At 53.6% G+C, this 20416-nt stretch overlaps 1 protein-coding gene across 3 annotated transcripts in view; it reads right to left on the bottom strand.

Annotated features, from left to right (window-relative positions):
* Positions 1 to 755: 755 nt before the first annotated feature.
* Positions 756 to 20416, bottom strand: part of ATAD2B (ATPase family AAA domain containing 2B) — a 100684-nt gene continuing 81023 nt past the window's right edge. The window contains exons 21-28 of one of the 3 annotated variants that reach the window (XM_020977988.2): positions 18357 to 18553; positions 15414 to 15573; positions 8179 to 8301; positions 7834 to 7917; positions 6009 to 6611; positions 4483 to 4610; positions 4258 to 4386; positions 756 to 3737 (exon numbers count right to left, since the gene is read on the bottom strand). In XM_020977988.2, coding sequence (XP_020833647.1) covers positions 3696 to 3737; positions 4258 to 4386; positions 4483 to 4610; positions 6009 to 6611; positions 7834 to 7917; positions 8179 to 8301; positions 15414 to 15573; positions 18357 to 18553 — 1466 coding nt within the window. In that variant the 3' untranslated portion in view covers positions 756 to 3695. Of the gene's footprint in view, positions 3738 to 4257; positions 4387 to 4482; positions 4611 to 6008; positions 6612 to 7779; positions 7918 to 8178; positions 8302 to 15413; positions 15574 to 18356; positions 18554 to 20416 lie in introns of all 3 variants that reach the window. The other 2 variants (XM_020977985.2, XM_020977986.2) reach the window with 2 other exon arrangements.

Here is a 20416-nt window from a genome sequence, read left to right as displayed (position 1 = left end):
CCCATGTCGTGGACACACGAGTCCGCCCGCCCTTGCACAGGTCACCCTGCCTGCCTGGAACACCCCTCATCCCTGTCTTCCTTCACACGGCCTCCGCTGTCCCCGGGAGAGTACCAGCTCCTGCAGGGTCAGAAGGGCAGGAGCCTGTTCTCAGCGCCCTCTGGGGAGCACACAGGCTGGCCTTCATCTGGGGGTCTCTCCAATCAAACAAAGAAGAGCCAGTTGGGAAGCAGCAGGAAAGGGACCCGGGATGGACCTCACACACTGACCAGTTCCGTCACCTTGGACAAGTCACTTCACCCCATCTGCCTCAGTTTCCTCGACTGTAAAACAGGTTGTGAAGCTCAAATGAGATATTGGTAAAGGACTCCGTGCAAAGCCTGGCACAGAGGAGGACCTCTATGAATGCGTGCTGTTGCAGCTGCTGCAGCCGCCACCATCACCACCACCACCATCACCATTGCTGCCGCCACTGCCGCCACCACCACCACCAGCTGGGAAAGGAAAGCAGTGAGAAACCAGAAGAAGCCGGGAGGGAGAGGGAATATGCTTCTCTATAAGCACTTCACAAACACGACCTCCCGGCATGGAGAGACGCATTGAGCTTCGGAGGAAGCAGACATTCACCCTCTGGCTTTCCTCCTGAGACCTGACCCGAGGCACTCTGTCTCCTTCCAACAAGGGCAGAATTCAAGTCGAATCAAGCCCACCACACACTCTCAGGAGACAACATTTCTTTAACTGAGCTCAAGACATGTTTTTCTTGTCCTCTTTATTCAAGTATTTCACAGCAGGTATATTACAAATTACAGTAAATGTTCAAAATTCCAGAAGTTCAAAAAATTAAATAATTTACTCCAAACTAATGTAAAATGAAGTCAAAATGCAAAACATCAATTTAACACAATTCCAAATCGAGCTACAGAATCCAAAAGAGACCATCACGGATGACGTCTACTCAAGTCTCCAAGCAGACTAACAGGAATGAAACCAAACAACAGGACGCCCAAAGCCTAAATAACCAAACGTATAAAATACAAAAGATGCAAGTACAAGCCCAAATTCAAGCTTACTTTGTGATTACAAAGAATAATTATACTTATAATGATGACAACAGTATCCAGCTACAGAACTCGACACTGAAGATACCAGCTGGATGGTTCTACGGCTGATTCACCAAAAACTTAATCAAGGAATGGGAAGACAAGGTATTACCACAACCCACCCCCCCCACCCCTCAAAGAAACCCAGTAAACCTATAAATACATTGGCATATGAGAAAAAAAAATCAAGTAACATACAAAGGACGCACCAACCCAAATTAACGCCAGGTGAGATCCCTGGCCACCAGGAGGGACCGCACACTGGACAGACCCAACAGCGTGCTGATCGTTTGCAATTTTCACAAGAGGAAGCAAGAGCAGAGGTCAATGTGCACAAAGTCTTTGCCAGACACTATGCAGCGAAGACCACGCTCACGTGAGTAAGCCACAGTGGGCACGCCTGGCGAACTCTGCCAGCTGCTTTTCATGATGGAACTATTCGCTATCTGTGACGGAAACCCACCGTGCGGCGGGGCTTCTGACAAAGACCGCATCTGCTCCAGGCTAGCAGGTCCCATCCCACTGTCCTTGCTCCCATTTTTCCACCCACATCTAAGAGTTAGATTAAGGTGAAAACAAAAAACAAAGCAACTTGATCTTTCGGAAGCATCCTAAAATCCTCTCCGTCAAACTCACTGATGGCTAGAATCTGGTCCATATAAACTGAGGAACTCATTGAAAGCCTGCAAGTTCTGCCGTTCACAAGCTTGGCCGTTACTTGAACAGAATGCTTCTGAATTAGTGAAACAGGAATCAAGGTTAAAAAAAATACTGCAGCAAGAACCTGAGACTTGCCAAAAACCCTTTTACCAGAAACTTGCTACAAAAATCTGCTACATTTTATTTCATCAAAGCTTCAAAGTCTGTAACAATTTTCATCAAAGTACAAAATGTTAATGTATTAGACAGTAAAATGTTTGGAAACGGTATGATGGTAATAAATACTAAAGAAAGCATGAAGATCCTCCTGGGAATCCCACGGGAGCTGCCCCCGAGCCCCCTCCAAAGGTCTGATTTCTAATCGCACTTGCCCACCTACAAAATACATACAGTGCTTGGACACAGGACGCATCTCGAGTGATGAATGCTACAAAGTCTGAGAGTCTCTTAGAACAGGGAGTAAGGAAACAAGTGGCATTGCAAAAGGGGAAAACCAGGTGCAAATGAGCCGCCCGGAACTCTCCGAGCACCCGTGCAGCGGGACCAACGGCGGAGGAGTGAGGACCTCAGACTGGGCTCCCGGGGGCGCCAACAGCCACGGCCACGTGGTCGGGGGTTACAGGGCTCTGTAAACACTAGTGGTTGTCAGATACAAAAAGCTGAGGTGGCCCCACGCCTCCGCTGAAGTCCCAGACTGCGAGAATGAAGCCCAAACACGCCGTGTGTTGCATATATGGGAAAGATGCACCCGTGGGGGGAAGGACGCTGATGAAGAAGGAGGTACCCTGGGCGCCTCGTCGGAGAACCAGGTGGCGGGGTGCCTGCCTGTAGGGGAGGGCCTGGAGCGTGTCCAATTTCTAGATGAGTTTTTTGGGCTCCTGACCCACAATCCATACAGATTTGTGAATGAGATAGATCTAAAACCAGCCCGAATCAATTACATTTTGGGGGGGGGAGGGAAGAGGGATGGGACACAGGGGAAAAAATGGGAGAATCGATTTCTGATTAATACTGTTTGTGCCTGGACTGTGCCGTGAGAGCTTCCGTGCAATGGGCGACGTACAGAAAAACGGGAGGGAGGAAAGGACACGGATGATACACACGAGACATCCTGCTGACCAATTTCCTCTTTTCTCTGTCCACCTGGCAAGTCCTGGCTTCAAAAAAGGGGGGGTTGAATTCACTCATCTTGGACAATTGATAAAGACATCACGGAGAGAACAGAGGGAGGCCCAAGCTGATTATGTTCTGGTCATCTGGTCAGCAACGAATGCAGAAAAGGGGTGTTTTGTTTTCCCAATGGGACATTTCTAAAAGAGAGAGACCGGACTACAGGAAAGAGTGGTCACCGTTCTGGTCAGTCAGGTGGCTTTCTGCATACCTGCTTCAGCACCGGCTTCCTCCCCTGCCCCCTTCCCGCAAAGCTCTCCCGGGAATCTGCTACAAACCCCCCATCTGTAGCCTTATCTTCCTCCAATGAATTAAAAGGCACGTTAAAAGCAATCCAAGAGAGCCTCCTGCTTCCCCAGCATCCCACCAGAACACACCGCAGCCAACACGAATGAGAGAAAGAAAGGGAAGGGGAGACGAGACCCATGGCTGCCCGCCATTCCCAGAACGGCCCCGCCCCCCACCGGGCCAGGCAGGGGGGACGATTTCTGTAGCACCAAAATCTCCACCGGTGACGTTGTGTCTTTGTGGAAATACAACATGTGCCTGAAGTTCGGTTTGGTTCTTGTAGGCTGGCTGGTTTCAGGTACCTGAGACAATAGCACCAAACGCAACAGAGGGAACGAGGGGAGCGCGGCTCCACCCAGGCCTGGTGCGATCACGAAGTGAATGGCTCAGAGAAGGCTGCGCGTGCCCGCCCACCCACCCGTCCGTCCTCGCGAGCAGCGTGGAGAAGGAGCAGAGCAGAGCAGGGCAGAGCGCTCAGAGGAACGTCTCAAACAGACGGACGGTTCTTTCCATCTCCTGCGGGTAAAGAGAGCAGCATGTCACCCAGCCAGCCACACCCCGATGCCCCATTTCTCTGCCTCCTCCTGAGGTCTGGGATCAAAGAAATGAGTCAAACCCTAACCCGAGAGGGGTGCCTCTGACTCTAATCCTAACTGTGAGCTAGTGACCAGAGAGAGCCCTGGCTCATCTCAGGTGGCTTGAGACAGGGACAGATGCCAGGGTGGCTGGGCACCTGCAATCCGCACCACTGCAAGGACCGCCCACAGACCCACAAAGGGCCCTAAGCACGGCGGACCTCTGGTCTGGGCAAACGTCGTATCTCCTGAGTCACCGGGGCCCTGACAGAGGCCAGCCCCTGGTCGTGGGTGCCCCCAGAGGCAGAGGGAGCCATGGCTCCAGCCTGTCTGCCTCTGTTTCCCTCTTGATTACACAGCACGGTTCTGGCAGTTCTGCCTCCAACTCTAGCCCTTGCCCTAAAGGCTATCCTATAGTGCCCTCCAAGACCCTGGGGGGAGTGCGGATTCTCAGCCCCTACCTCCACGAGGCGGGACTTGTCATAGTCTTTGCGATGTCGGTAGATGCACTGACTGAGCAGTGAGTACAGCCTCTCCAGCTGATCCACGGCCAAGTTGTCGCTTCTCTTGACCAGCAGATCCAGCAGTTTCTAGGGGAACGGGAGGGAGGCAGAGGGTGAGGGGCAGGAGAAAAGAGAGTGGCCCTCCCGCAGGGCAGAGGCAGCCTGCCCCAGCCGCACACTCACCTGCAGCCGCTCGTGGTCCACGACCAGGGGAGGGATGGGCTCCATAGGCTCCTCCGGCACCAGGTCCAGGCCAGCCATGCGGGACGGCTCCAAGACTAACTTACGGCATCTCTTGCCGCGAGCAGCACCTGTGAGCAGAGAGGAGAGGGGAAGGCAGGCCCAGAGACAGCAGAGCTCACGCTGAATGAGCAGGGGCCCCAGGGTGGCGGCCAGAGAGAGAGGGCTGGGACCAAAGCCCAGCCCACAAACCCCAAGGCAAGGGGGCCATGCCCACCTCCGACAGGAGCAATTTCCAGCTCACGTACCAAAGGGACGGGTCCGCGGAGCGCTTCAAAGCTGACTTGGCCACCAGGTCACTGGAGGCGTCTGCCCCTTCTCCTTTCACTCATCCTCTTTAGTGAGGAAGGCATTAGGAAGCCAAGATCAGGTAGGAGAAACTGAGGCACTCGAGTCCCTAGCACATATGCCCTGCATTCACCAGAACCTCTCCTCCCCCTGTAGAGCCCCAGGGGTCATGTCCGCGCCTTCACTGAAACCCAGGCATTAGGGCAGGCTTCCTGCACGTGGTTTTTGACACCATCAGCGAAGGAGACCCGCCCCTGGAACAGCCCAATGTAAGCAGGCAAGTTCTCTGAGGAAATGAATTCCAAGAGCAGAAAATGACCTTCCACCCACTTAGAAGAACCCTAAGGTATCAAGAATACATCTCCTTCTTACCAAACCCTGACCCAAAACCCACAGGGAAGAGCCAGAGCCATTCGGGTCTGGCATGGATGCCAAGGGCCCTCCCCGGGCTCTGCCACCTCAGCCAGCCGGCTCCTGTGCCCTCGGGATGTGCTCCCTCTGCCAGTCTGTCCCCCTGTACACTGCTGTCCTGTTCTCTAGCTCCCCAACACCCTGCTTTGGGGGAACACAGCCAGAGAGAAACCCTGCAGCAGGAACCTTGGACCTACCTTTCTATCTGCTTGCCAGCTAATGACCTCACTGATTAACCACCCCCCCACCCCCACCCCCCCAGCGGGGGGGGGGGAAGGGGGAGGGAGGTGGCAGGTGTGTGGCCCCTTGAGCAGGGAGCAGGATTTCTCTGAACAGGGCTTCGTACACAGTAGGTGTTTAATAAATGTCTGGTTTGTTCCCTCACTGAGACCCAGAAAGGCCGGGAGTCATCTAACCTATCTTTCCCCCACATCCAGGTGCACGTGCCTGGCAAAAGCTCGCCCAAAGCTCGGACCTCGGCAGAAAGGGCCCGGCTGGGATCCCCGAACAACCTGTCAGTCCAACCCCAGGCAGTCAGAGTGGTCTCGTCTCGTGAAAGCAGCGAGCCAGCTTCCCACCGCTGCACCGACAGCCTCTTTCAGGAGCTGTCTCCTCCTTTCTTCCCCTCTCCCCAGCACTAACTCCACCTGCTCCCCACTTCTCTCCCACCCCCCGGCACTCACACAAACATCAGTCACCCCTCACTGATGCAGCTGGCTTGGGAGGGAAGCCCCTGGGGGTCCATATGCCAGACCGTCCGAAGGCCGTACCTTCTTTATCGGGCTCCGACTCTTTCCCCTCGAGGTCCAGGCTGTGCTCAGCCAGCTCGTCACTGAGGCTTGGGGGGGCCTCGGGACCAAGTTGCTTCTCAGCAAAGTTGTCCCCTCCGGGATTCTCCTGCGAAGTCTCTGCTTTTTCTTCCGACGGCTGCTCCAGAGGAGCCTTGGGGGCAGCGACCCCAGCTGGGCCGTCGAGGGCAGCCTCGCCGTTGGGGAGGGGTTCCTCCTTGGGCTCCAGCTCTGGCTTTAGCGACGGGCCACTGCTGTTGGCCAGCAGGGACTCGTTGGAGCTCTCCTCCTCGGTGGAGGCACGGGGGCCGTTGTCGAGCCGTGGCTCTGGCTCCAGGTCCATGACGTCACAAGACGATTCGTCGTTGGTCATGGACAAGTCCCCGGTCTCCTCTCCGTTCTCCTCGGGGCAGTCCGGGCTAACCTCAAACTCGCCGTTCTCAAGTGGCTTCCTGCCCGCCACGGCACCGTCGTAGTCAGCAAACTTGCCGTCATCCTCGTCTTTCTTCAAGTTGTTGGCCTTCCTCTTCTTGATGATTCCCTTCCCCCACTGGGAGCGCCGCCTCGACTTCCTCCGGACCCGAACTGGTTGGCGGAAAACACAGGCAGGCATCAGACAGCAGACAGGGGGACTGAGCGGGAAGGACCCTGCCCTCCTGCTGAGGCACTGCCCGACTGCCCTAGTCATGTGGCAGGAGGAGAGGAAAGGTGGAAAGGAAGCTTTCGGGGGATTCAGTCAGAACAAATAAAGGGTCTTTAAATCCAAACCCCTGACACCTACAGACTGGTCTGTCACAGGCCCCTCCTAGACAGCAGACTTTGCTTTCACTCTCAGAGAGATCAGGGAGCCGGTTTCTGGCTATGCAGAACCGGCCCTGAATCCTGGTAGCCTCCCTGCTCCAACTCTTGACTAGCCCCCAAGGAGACAAGAAAGGGCCCCCATCACCTCACAGGGAAGGCCATCTGAGCTCCAGGACCTCAGAGGTCAGGCGGCCATCCACCGATGAAGGAGGAGTCAGGCTCGGAGCCAGGGCCAGGGTCTAGAGGCACTCAGTTTCTTCTGTCCCTTGGTGGCCCACCTTCCCACCCTCATCCTCACCTATGACCAGTCCATGAGAGGAGGGAGAAGTGTTCACCTCTCCAAGGGCACCCCTTCTTTCCAGCTGCCTGCCCTCCCTACACTAGCAGATATCCCCAAGAGAGGTCCTTCCCTGCTCTGAAGGGACCCTTTGGGGCAAATCTCATCACCATGCAAGAGACGGAGAGCGTGGACCCCAACACATCCCTGGGCACAGCCAGTGGTCATTCTCTGTGCCAGTCAAAGGTGGCGCCACCATCACCGAGTCACCATGTGGCTGAGTCTCATCAAAATAAAAAAAAAAATCCAGAGGCCGTTGGCCCTAAGCCTGGCAACGGATGAGCTCTGTGCGCCATCTACTGGTGAGAAAGAGAGAGAGAGAGGCTGGGCACCTGCCTGGGCAGAGAAGGCACCAGCCAGTCTCTGGTCTGGAGCATGAATATATGTCACTGCTGAGTGCACTGGCCAGCCTCCTCTTTGTACAAAGGGGAACAGTGTGCTCTGCGCTCAGGACCAAGGTGTGCATAATTCTCCATCTGCCCTCTGGAAGGGGAGGGACAAGGAAGATGACCCCACAGGTAAGTGAGGCATGTTCTGAAGTGCCGCCAGACTAGGGCCCGAGCTGCCTCCTGACACCTCCTTCCCCGGCCCCGCCCAAGAGGACGGCAGACTCACAGGCACATTTGTTTGCAGGGTGGTGCCAGACATCTAGAGGATGTCTCTGCTTACTGCGGAATGCCTCCTCCGTTCTCGTTTCTGTCCTGCGCGCCACGGATCCAGGGGGACTGATTTGTTCTGCGGTCACCGGTAAGCCTGCAAACAGAGAAGCAGCTGCTGCATCACCCTGGCACCTGGCCACCCCTGCCGGCGGCACCAAGGTGATTCCCCTTGGCCTAAAGGCTGCCTGTGGGTCCCAGGGGCCCAGCCAGCCTCAGACTGTCTGGAGGGAATGCTGCCACTGAGCTGAGAATGAAAAGCCGGCGTCTACTCCCATTCCTGTTAAAGGCGTCGCTGACAAGCCCATCGTCACGGTGCTGGGGCGGCCGTGGCCATGGCCAGCAGCCCCAAACTCACCTCTTTTCCTTCTGGATTCCTTGATCTCTTCACAAAGTTTGTTGAACTCCGGGTCCAGCTCAGCAGCGATGATGGCATGGGCAGTGTCCTTCAAGGTGCATGCCCTGTGCCTGATGATCTTGTCTGTGAAATGAGCAGAGGGAGAGTCGGTGCCCGGCAACGTCCCCGAGAGCCTGCTCTGGGCTCAGCACCCTGGACGCAGCCCGTTCAGCCCTGGTGGTTTGCCCGCCATTGCCACATTCGGCTGTGCGCTCTGCAAGGGCAAGGACCACACTCTTGACTTTCCTCGTGAGCCTGGCACACACACGGTGTGTTTGGCAAATGTCTGGTGACTTGACTGGTTCTGCTCTTCCATCTTGTAACTAACACCAAAGGGCTTTGATGATGACAACCCTTCCCGGGTTACTCCAGAGCAGTCTGGTTGTCAGCAGCTTGAGCTGGGATCACATTCAATTCTAATTTCAAGTAGACGGCATGCCATTTCACTAATAATGGAGCCCAGCCATGAGCAATCCCTCTAGTGATTTCAGCCATTTTTCGTTTGTTAAAGACTTTTGCTATTATATCTTGAAGTCTTGGGCCTGACTTGGGGGTCACTGACTCAATCATTAAGCACCTGCTCTATGCCAGGCACTGTACTAAATGCTGCCCTTACAAGGAAGGCAGATGACTGGTCCTTTCCCTCAAGAAGCTCACATTTAATGAAGAATGCTAATGAGATTGTCATGTGACAGATGAGGAAACTCAGGCAGTCTTGCCAAGGGTCGTCACACATGACGCTGTCTTCTGAGTCTGGGCAATCTCGCTGGCTCTCCCTCCTCACTCCTGCATCACTTCCCTGGCTCCCTTCAAATCTCAGCTAAAAATCACCCTCTGTGCAAGAAACCTTTCCTGATCCTTTTTAATGCTAGTGCTGCTTCCCAGTTCCCCCTCCCCAACCAGGTGACTGTTTCCAATTTCTCCTTTCTCCATCATGTTCATACTTTGTCTTTTGCACACTGCTTCCCCCATTCAATCGCGGGCCCCATGAAGGCTTCTGCCTTTCTTTGCATCCCTGGTGCTTAGGACAGTGTTATGTACACAGCAGGCATTTAATAAATGCTTGCTGATTGACACCGAGCTCAGGGGACAGTATAGGTCTAGACCTATGAACTGGAGAATCATTTATTGAGAGATGATCTCTGAACCCACTGGAGCTGATGAAATCACCAAGAGAGACAGTCGGGAAGAAGAAGAGCAGGGCCCAGGCCCATGCCCAGGGGATGACCACAGGAAGTCGGCCATGCGACTCTGGAAACTTATGGCCTGGTTCTCCTTATGGCTGGGGGCCTGGCTCTGTCCTAGGCTCCAAAAGCAATAAGAAGTACCTTCTCTTGGCACGTTGGGCATCTCTTTCTGCAGTAACCTTGATGGCAAATGTGCACCAAAGAAACCTATAGTTTTTTAAACTGCGGCCAAAGAGCATCTCAGGCACTGACATCTATCACTGAGGACAAAAAGGTCAAGAAATTCTACCAAGAAAGTGTTGAGGTCCTTAAAATTAAATCAATGTAGGCTTAACTTGCGAGGGCAGGTGTGAGGGAGGTCAGAGAAAATGCACCGCCGAGCACCTGGTGCCTCAGCAGAGAAACCTCTCTCAAACACACAGTGCTCTGTGCACAAAGCGGGCACAATCTCTGCCCGCTGGGAGCCTCCACGTAGAAGAGGGGAGTGTACATGTGCGTGCACATGCCTATACACACATGGTAGCCTGACTAGGTCTTAGGGCCCTCTCCTGGGGATCAACACTACTGCGGCAGGGTCACGCTATAGCACGGCCCTTGCTCATGCCATGATTTTCCTGCCCTCTCCTTCATGAACAACCCTACCCCACTCACAATCCACACCCTCAGAATCTCAGTGTTCCCACACTATTCTGGGAAGCCCTCCCCCGGCCCCTCCGCTCCCCACCTCTGGGGTGCGTGTTCTCTCGCCCCTCACCCAGCATTGCTCCTTCTGTCCCATTTTTTTACTTCAGGGTCTACAATGCCGGGTGTGAGGGAGACGCTGGGCAAATGTCTGTTGAACTGAATTCAAAGGCAAAGCGAGGAGGCCCTGGGCACGAGGAGTAATGTCACCCAGAAATGAAAGAATCACAGCCACACGAACCGACCATTTGTGCTCACCCTTCCATGGCCTGCTGGTACCCAAAGACAAGACCCACATAAAATTATAAGAAAACAAAGATGGGAACATGTACTATGCCATCTTGACCCACCAAAACGGAAAAATTCAAAGCCATTCGAGTCCCTAGCCAAGGACCCATGGGACCACCTTTTCCTTTCCTGCAGGAGCTTGATCAGTGTAAAGAGAAGAGGGTAAGGGGAACTCAACTAAACCAGATCTTCCCGAGAACCCCTGAGGATGAAAGTGGACAAAAAGATCTGTCTCACTTGTGCTAAAAAGCTTCCTACAACAGAGACAGTCCCTCCTGCCCTTGCCATCCCCAGACTCTTGCCTGCTCAGCCCCAGGGAAAGCGGAGCGGGCTGCAGCAGCTGGCCCAGACCAAGTACACTGAAAGGGGGCCCATGCTGGCACTGATACTTATCTCAAAACTCACACAAGCACCAGGAAAAAGAGCACATCCCACCCTCGGAAAAGACAAGGAGGTTATCACTATGGAAAAAACAAAACAAAACATCAGTATGAGTAACCCACCGCTTTCTCGATCACTCAAAAATCTTTCTTGGGATCATTTGTCCACAGATGGACGAAGGGAGAAGGGGTCAGGCGGGCTTTCACAAATGACTTGCTACAGAAGACAACAAAATTACAGTCCCCCCAAGATCCCAGTACACGTCTCTGTTGACCAGAAAGCAGCATCCGACTTAGGACAACAAAAGGGCAAAAGACTTTCAGCTCCCAAACGTATAGGACCTTGAGAGATGCCACCCTGGAGCCAATGGCTACCAACATAATGTCAACTGAATACAATCCAAGAGGAAGATAAGTGGCACCCAAAGGGGCTGGCTACAGTCCAAGAATATGTCCTAGGTAAAACCCAGTTGGAAGTCCTGGGCATCTCTGGAGCTTCCAGAGGCTCTGGTCTGCATGTGGTATTTGCCAAGTACATCCAGCCTGAGAGCATCTCAGAGTTTCCTGACTGGGACCCACAATCACTCAGGCTGAGCTGACTCAGCACACAAGAGGAGCGTCTGCGGTCCAGGGGATGTCAATCAGCGCACATATCATGGACAGGCACTGCAGATGAACAACATACTGAAGGGCGACAGAGAGAATGTTGGGAAACAACCCCAGTGTTCTTCCTGAAACAAAGGACCATCTTTGGAACCCCCAAGGCAGAAATACGGAGTGAAAAGAGGGCTAGCCCTAGGGTCAGGAAGCTCAGCCACAGCCCATAGAGTAAGCGGCAAATGCAGCCCTCAAGGCTCTGACTCTCCACAACTCTGACTGGTCGCTAATAGGCATCAGTCAAAGAAAATGTCTACACTAGGGACACAGAGTCCCGTGTGACAGCATGGAGAGCCACTAGCTGGCTGCAGGAGGACAAGGGGGAGGCCCAAGCGCTCCCCCCACCCCGCCCCAGTTCTGCCTGACTCTCCTGGACCCCATCTGAGGAAGGCTACTCCCTAGAGCAGCAGCCTCCAAAGTGGAGAGGTGTGGGAAGAAAACATCAGGATCTCTGCTTATACTTACTGTGAATCTCAACGAAATGAAAACCCAAAAAGCCAGGGGAGCTTAGACCTCTCAAAACATTTAACAGCCTGTCTCCCCACACATCAGACAGCTCCCCATCACGTACACCAACGAACCACCATGAAAAGCAGTGAGAGTCCCATCCCCTGAAGGATTGAGAGTGGGGCCTCGCCGGGTCCATCGTGGCCTCCGGCAGGTGGCACTATGAACAGTCTGACCTCGTCTGAACTAAACCAGCCCTGCCCTCAGAAACAGGACAGGCAACTTAGAGACGACTGCAAGGACACTTGAGATGGATGACGACACCGATCAGGCAAGCTCAAGTGAACAAGAAAACCGCCCAGCCGACATTCCTCCTCCTTCTTCTTAGCCATCGCTACCTCACAAATTAAAAACAAACACAATCAAATCAGGCTGGATAACGGGGCCAAAAAGCCTCGGAAAATACTCACAAGTCCTATGAGGAATATGAATTTCTCCATCCACAGTCACTAATGGCTAACCTCCCCCTGAGTGCTGAAGCCAGCATTTAGCATTTAAAAAGAAAGCTTTCCTGCCAACAATGTTGTGGTTGGCCAACATCCTGATACTTTAAAGAACTTGGAAGTCAAATTCTCACTTGTTTCAACCTCTCCCAAATCCAGTGCTTTACTGGTTTAAAAACACAAAACAAAACTCTTTCCCATCAGTTTGCCAAACAACTGAAAGGTGTCTAGGAAGACAGACACAGACTAGCTGAATTTCAGCAGATCGTCTGTCCACCTGGCAGCTGGGACCCGCCAACTAGAGAGCATCTCAATTGACTGTCCCCAAGAACATGACACATAGTAGGTGCTCAACAAATACTGATGGCCTGATTAGGCTCTTTTATCTTGACTAGGGGTCTTTTGCAGCTCTGACACTAGTAAGAACCAAGGACAGGGCCAACAATAAAGCTTCACCACACTGCTCTCACAAAACCTTTTACCAAAATTTCAGTGAGAACAAAAAAAGGTTTTCTGCATAAATTATTCTTTAAATATTGCTCCCTTAACCCTTCACACCTAAACTGCTATTTTGGGTATATTCATGAGGAACAGAGCACCTTGGGGCAGCAGTCCAGATGCCAACGGCTTTCCCACCCCCTGAGGGACAGCAAACCAAGATGGGGCCCAAATCGCTGACACACAATGATCAGCTGGAAGCCGTGGGGACAGTGAGCTCACAGAGGAACCTGACAAAGGGCTCCAACCGGCAGGAGGAGGGAGGGGAGAGCCCTGGTGTGCTCTGGCGATGGGCCACTCAGGGGGGTAGGCACGCTCCTGTCTCAGGCACTCTGCACTCTGGGCTCTCTCCGGGCCACTGATCGTGGATTGGCATGGCCCCAGAAGGATCCAAGGAGGGGTCACGCACTCGCAAGCCACGGACATCACATCACAAGCCAGAGGCCGGCACCGGAGGGAATGAGTATACGCGTGGCTCACATTTATCCACAGAACATGGCCCCCAGTGGCCACGACAGGGGCAGGGATATCCAGGGGAGCAGCTCCTGGGCTAGTCTGAGAGGTGGGAGGAGCTCAGGGAGGAAATGGAGGCAGGGGGTGGCCCCGCACTCAGCCCGAGCGTGAAGAACGCCCTTTCCCAAGGGCCTAGAAGCTCCTAGACCACACGACTCCCCACAGCCTGGGACAGAGCACTCCCAACCACAACCCCCTCTCAGTAATCTTTCCTCTTCCATGGGAAGAGATGGCTTGGGAAATAAATCATGGCTTTGAACTAGGACATGCCCAGCACAACAACAGGCATCTTCTCTTACCTCTCTAACACAAACCACTAGGGAAAGCACACTTACTAAATGCCTACTAAGCGCTGGGGATACAGAGAAAAGTACCAACAGTCCCCGCCCTGGAGAAGCACACAGTCTGCAGGGGAGACGACGAGTAAATACCTACGGACAAACTCAAAGACAGGATGGGCAGAGAGCACAAAGGGAGTCTGGGAGAGGCCAGGAGGCAGAACTCCAGGCATGGTAGACAACCAGGGAAAAGATGAAGGAGTCCCAGGATGAAAGGCCTGGTGTGAAGATCAAGGGGCTGCCCTCTGGCAGCTGAAGGTCAGCAGGAAGGGGAAGGCTGGGGGATGGCAGTTAACAGAGATGCTTTCAGATGGCCAAATGTAAGCAATGCTAATTCTCTAATTATGTTGACCAAGCTAGAAGTTCTCTAAGTGTTTAGTGACAAACAACGCTGTTTTCAATTAATTAAAACCATTTCTCAGCTGAAGGAAAAACCAAGATGCAAGATAAGGAGGTGGGTGAGCCCACTGGACAGCCTGGGAGTGGCCCTGGGACAAGAGGAGGCAAAGATGGCGGCAAGTGGCCCTGGAGGTTTGCCAAACTCCTTGTGGCCACAACTGACTGCAACGGAAAAGAGCTGAGGAGAGGCTCCTGGGCTCTAGCCCGAGACCCCCACAAGCCAGCTTCATGGGCCCACCAAAAGGCATCAAAGACACAGTTTCATTTGAGACTCAAAAGCCCTGAGAAGCAAGTCCTGCCCCATGACCTGGGGCAAGCCACCACCTCTGAGCCTGTTTCCTCATCTATAAAATGGGGACGATAAATTGGCCCTCGTGGCTACTATAAGAACTGTACAATTATGTACCATATTGAAATTACTGGTTTAGCTTTCTCTAGATGGGCTCATTTTTGTCCCCGGTGACCAAGAGTTCAGGAGGAAAACACATTTGCGCCACTGAGTCGTCAAAGTGACACCCCAACCATCTGCAAGCCAGACCCACCGTGAGCATCTGGGCTTCTGAGAACCAAGCTAACCTGTACATGGGTCTGAAGGAAACGGACTGGTTTTACCCCCTGCTTTCTGCACTGGGAAGGTGGCAAACAGAGCAGATGCTCAGGGGCTACCCTAACGGTGCCCATGAGAGAAGACCACATTCAGGAAAGGGGCAGGAGAAGGATTTTCTGCAAACAAAACCAGTTTTGTTCTTTGGGATAACACAGACAATGACAATATGGCTATTACTAGTTGCTCCACCAGAGGAAGGCAAGCCCACGAATGGGGTGCTCTTCCATTGCCCTCCCCAGCCTGCACAAGACCCGCTGTTGTCAATCACGGCCCTCACCGGGATGCTGTTGTAAATACCCCTCCGGGCAGTAGAATGAAGCCACAGGGATCACCCAGAAGTACCCACATTAAAGTAAGCTATTCTAGGGCACCAGCGATTTATAGGCTAAGCGAAAGACCTCCTCTCCAGGCTCTGTGTTTTTAAATGCTTTGCCTTTTCTCAGGAAAGGAAGTGACAGCTTTTCAACTGGGATTCATTTAGCTGAGAAATCACCCAGAAAGGACCCACTGTCTACAATCATGTCCTCACCATACCATGGCCCCATGCCTCAGAACCTAGGTGACTCTGTTTCCCCCTCTGTTCCTTTCTTTTAAGGGTGCTGTTAATGCCTCTGGACATGACTACAGAAAATAAGAGCAGCCCACAAGTGGCTCTGCTAGCATGCCCACCCCCTTTGGGGGCTCAACTCCCTCCTTACCTCCAGGGTCTTTGTCTGGGTTATACTCTAAAGCGTTGTTGCAGATGAGATCGATGTCATTCAGGAAATCTTTAGCAGTTAAATAGTTATGTTTATCAATCCTGGTAATGACAGTGGATAAGTCCATGGGCTCCTTGATCACCTCCAGATAATCAGACACCTAGAACAAGAGGGCGCACTCAAGCAAAGATTTTCCCGGACTCTGCAGTCTGCTCCTCCAGACTCCCCAGGAAAGAGAGCAGCTCCAGAGTCTGGGGACAGAGGACTGACCAGGAGCTGGGTCGAGGCTCTGCCGAAACCCAAGTGGGCTCAGCACAAAGGGCCGGGGTAAGGACCAGCTCAGACATCTGCGCCAGGAACTAGAGCAAATGCCGTCCCCGACCCCCAGTCATGGCCACTTCTCAAAATGACTCAGGGCACAGCCAAGGGGCCTACCCTTTGGAGATATTACAGGAGTTCGGCCCCCTCCCCCACCTGCAGGCCACAACAGCCTCCTCGCCTTGAAGGCATCAAGTCTTGGCTTCACCACTGACCTGGGGCAAGTCAACCCCCCTTCATGCTGTGGTGAGGGTCTGGGAGAAGAGGTGCCAAGTGCTAGACACGAAGTCTACACTCTTGTGAAGGTGGGAAGCCACCTGCAAGATGGCACCCTGCCACCCACACATATGTCTTCACAAGAGGGCAGCTCTCAGGCCAGGTCTTGTGCAACCATTAGAGACAGGATAGAAGACCTTTGCTCTGGATACCAGATGAAGGGCTAATATACCCACAATGGTGCCCTGGGGTATACCAGAGCACACTTCTCTCCTAACAAGAAAGTCATTCACTCTCCCTAGAGCCCCTCAAGGAGCTCATGTTGAAAACTGAATTTGAACTCTTTTCTAAGGGCTTGGCTGAAGATGTGAGAAGTTCATATTAGAACACGCAAGGGCCTTTATCCTCCAGGTGACCTCTCTTGCAATTCTCCCCTGGGACCAGAAGGCATGTTTCCTGCCTCTGACTATTGCTAATGAGGTGAGAGAAGACAGATCACTACCTGTCTGGGAAATGAACCTTCTGGGAAAAGGTCCTGATAACCCCTGCATGTGGCGGCTGAGAACGGGGCTCCAAAAAGGGGAGCAGAGCTCAGGGACACATTTCCTTCTGTTCCCCCCTCCCTTTCCATCTTTCTTCTCTCTCTCCCCATACTGCTATCTCTCTCTGTCTCCTTCCATCTCTCTCTTTCTCTCCCCTCCCAATCTCTCTCCATCCCTCTCCCTCCCCATACTGCTATCTCTCTGTTTCCTCCTTCCATCTCTCCATCCCTCTTTCTGTCTCCTTCCATCTCTCTCCATCTCTCTCTCTGTCTCCCCTCCCAATCTCTCTCCATCTCTCTCTTCTCTGTCCCCACACATCCATCCACCTCCCACTGAGACTCCAGGAGCATGCTAGGAGCTAGTGAAGAAGGAGCGCCTTGGGAACACAAAGCAATGCTCGCCCACAGCAGCAGCAGTAGGGCCCGATGGAATCCCAGGGGAAGTAGCTTCCTTCCTAGTCTGCTATCCCGCCTTCCCCAGGATGTCCCAGACTCACACTCCAGCCAGCCAAGCCTGCCAGAAGGGCAAAGAAGGGAAAACCCTCTGCAGAAGCTGTGCTGACTCCACAGCCAGCCAGGGGACTGGGCACAAGCAGGGTGGCCCTGTTGGGTGTGATGTGCGGGCAAGTGCCCCTACTTCCTCCAAATCCCCAGCCCTGACGGCAATGGTCTCAGGCCAAACCCCACACAGAGACTCCACCCTCAAGGGGCTGCAGAGTCATAAGAGCTAAAAGCCCCCGGAAACAACACCAATGTGCCCTAAAGGGTCCCAGGGGGACATCCCAGAAGTGGTGACGAAAGCCAAGGGAATAATCAGTCAAAAGGAGGAGTGAAGGGTCTGCCCCCTTCCCAAACCAGGTAATAGCTCCAAAGGACAGAAGCTCGGAGGGAAGACACTGGAAAACAACTACCCCAAGCCAAAGACACAGCTATGACAAGAGACTGCACAAATATGACACAGAAGAGGGAGGGGGGGAGGAGGGAAAAAAGGAAGGGAGGAGGGGGGGAGGGAGAAAGGAAGGGAAGGGAGGGAAGGGAGGGAGGGAAGGGAGGAAGGGAGGAAAGGGAGAAGGAAGGAGGGAGGGAGAAAAGGAAGGAAGGAAGGAGGGAAATAAAGAAGAGAAAAAGGAAGGATGGAAGGAAGGAGAGCGGGATGAAGGGAAGGAGAGAAGCAAGGAAGAAAGGAAGGAGGGAAGGGAGGGAGAACCACCCAAGATGTTCAAACATGGAGTCTGAACGCTCAGAAGAGGGTCAGCAGAGGTGACCTCAGGTGTGTCCAAGACAGAATCTCTTATTCCAGGATAAAAGCTGTAATTAAAATTACTACTGAAAAATCCAAGTGGAAAGCTTCTTGCACCACCACCACCGGTCGCCCTCATACAAGGCCACAAATGCAGGCACGCACACACGTACACAAACACAGATTAAGCACCAAGGCGTCAGAAACTTTCCACTGGGAGCAGAGAAGCTGCACCCGGCCGACCACAGCAAGCCGCGAGAGGCTGCAGGGAAAAGCGTCCTCGCAGGCCGGGCCCAGCCGTCCCCACTGCCGGCCTCCTGCCACAGGGCTCCGGGCCTGCCCTGCCTCCCCCTCCCCTGCCCGATGCTCTTCCTGGATGAGATTTATCCTGGAATAAACCGCATCTAGTGTGGACAGCTGCCCAAAGGAATTTGGAATGGCCAGGTCATGGTGAGACTGTGGTTTAAAGTGCCTCAGACCGCGCCCAAGAATCCATCAGCAGACAGGGGCTGATGACGAGAACGGATGGCCACAGAGGGAAGCATGTGTCCATGCCTTCTTTTTTTCTAATCGTTTTCTTTTTAGGCAGTTCAACTTCACTGTTTGCACCCCACTACGGAAACAAGACCTCTTCAATATCCACCGGTTTGCTGAAGATGCTAAAGCGCTTGTCTGTGGCCAGCCTCTTGGTCACGTCCCTGAGAAACAGCCGCAGCTCCCGCAAAGTGTTCTCCTCCTGGTCCTCCATGCGGGTTTTCTCCGATTCCGACAACTGGCGGGATGGAGAAGGCAGTGCCAGAGGCAGCACCTCCATAGCATACAGAGCTGAAGACAGCAAGAGAAGAGGGGTGTTCACGGAGAGCCGGCCCAAGGGCACCCCAGGACCCACCCATCAGGATGCCTGGACGCGTCACACTCCCAGTCACTGCCCAAAACACTGTCCTAGGATGGCCCTGCCCGGGAACCGCATGAGCAGTCACCAAGGGACCTGAGGGCCTTTCTCACAGCCTGGGAGGGAAAGAATCTCATGATTCAATTCTGCACGTGAGTACCCAGGGCGGAGGGGCCACAAGCTGGCAGTGGGAAGCAGGACTCACTCCAAGTCACAGGAGAAGGGCAAATGTGGAACGATGAGAAGAAGGAAGCCCACATCCTCAGACCCAGCCAACGCCACCGCTGGGCAGAGACCCTGAGGGGACAAGGCCAAGAGCGCCCATCTCCCACTAGTGAATGAATGGCAGGAAACCAAGCGAGTGCCATGAGCTCCAGGCGCCCCAGAAGAGGAGGAGGGTGGTAAGGATAGAAAAGCAGGAGGAGGGTGGTAAGGATAGAAAAGCAGAGTGTGGTGGCGGGGTGGTGGCCAGGGCAGGGCCCTCTCTCTCTCCCTCTTCTCTCCCTCCCCATCTCTCTCTCTGTCCCCATCTCTTCCTCTCTCTGTCCCCTTCTGTCCCTCTCCTCCTCTCTGTCCCCGTCTCTCCCTCTCACATCCTCTCTTCCTCTCTCTCTGTCCCCATCTTTCTCTCCCTCTCTCCTCCTCTCTTCCTCTCTCTCTGTCCCCATCTCTCTCTCTCCTCCTCCTTTCCTCTCTCTGTCCCCTGTCTCTGTCTCTGTCTCTCTCTCTCTCTCTCTCTCTCTCTCTCTCCCCCCTCCCCCTCTGTTCTTCCCCTCCCTGCCCCCTTGGTACACTGAGCCCCAACACCTCTCTCTGTTTCCCCAGGGCTGCTCTGGAGTTACCACCTTGGATCTTCTGTAGTAAAAGCTCAATGATTCCTTTAAGGAGCATAGTGAGGATGAAAGCCTTACTCAGACACAAAGTAAGCTGCCTTTGGGCACCCCCACCCCCGCACAGTCCATGAGATGGTGCCAAGCTCACAGGAGGCCCTCAAATGAATGAATCCCTTGATCAACCAGCTCCATTGCACCCTCTCCTCTTCTCCAGAGTCCCTGGCCCCTTCTCCTATGGCTGACCTTGCCCCGACCAATCTCAGCCTTGGGCCACTCCCACCATTTGCCACCTCCCTGTCTACAGACATGCTGCTGGATGAAGGTGGAGAAAACCACGCCACTGTTCTGACTGAGCCCTCATCACTGCCAGGCAATCCCACCAAAGCGCCCTCCTCAGCTCACCATCCCCCTCACCACAGTGGCTCTTCTGGACCTTCTCATCCCTCCTCAAGCCTCTCATGGCTCCCCTCCCCGACCCTCTCAACAGAGAACCCTGACCTATGTTTTACAGAAAAATGATGGCCATTGGCCGTGAGCTCCCTCTTCCTCATCTCCCATCATCCAGGTGCCTTCTGCCTCTCACTTGTCCTTCCCCTGTCTCACAGGATGAAGTGGCCTTACTGCTGACTAAGGCTGACCCCTCTGCCTGCTCAAGTGATCCCATTCCATCCTATCTCCTCCAACGGGTCACCCCTCCCCCCACTTATTTTCAATCTCTCCTTCTCTACTGGCTCTTTCTCTCCTCCCTAGAGACATGCCCATGTCTCCCTCATTCTGAAAAAAAAGTTCGCTTGACCCTTCCATCTCTGCTAACTATCGTCCCCATCTCTTCTGCCCTTTATTTCCAAGCTCCCCCAAAAAGGTCATCTACACTAGGAGCCTCCACTTCCCTCTCCGTCTCTTCTTACAGTTCGACTTCTGAGCTATCATTCCACCAAAAATGCTCTCTCCAAAGTTGCCACC

Source organism: Phascolarctos cinereus, unplaced genomic scaffold (assembly GCF_003287225.1).
Source record: "Phascolarctos cinereus isolate Bilbo 61053 unplaced genomic scaffold, phaCin_HiC Scaffold_2;HRSCAF=192, whole genome shotgun sequence".
Classification (NCBI taxonomy): Eukaryota; Metazoa; Chordata; class Mammalia; order Diprotodontia; family Phascolarctidae; genus Phascolarctos; species Phascolarctos cinereus.
The sequence above is the reverse complement of the archived record's forward strand: the minus strand, read 5'-3'. Positions and strand labels throughout refer to the sequence as shown.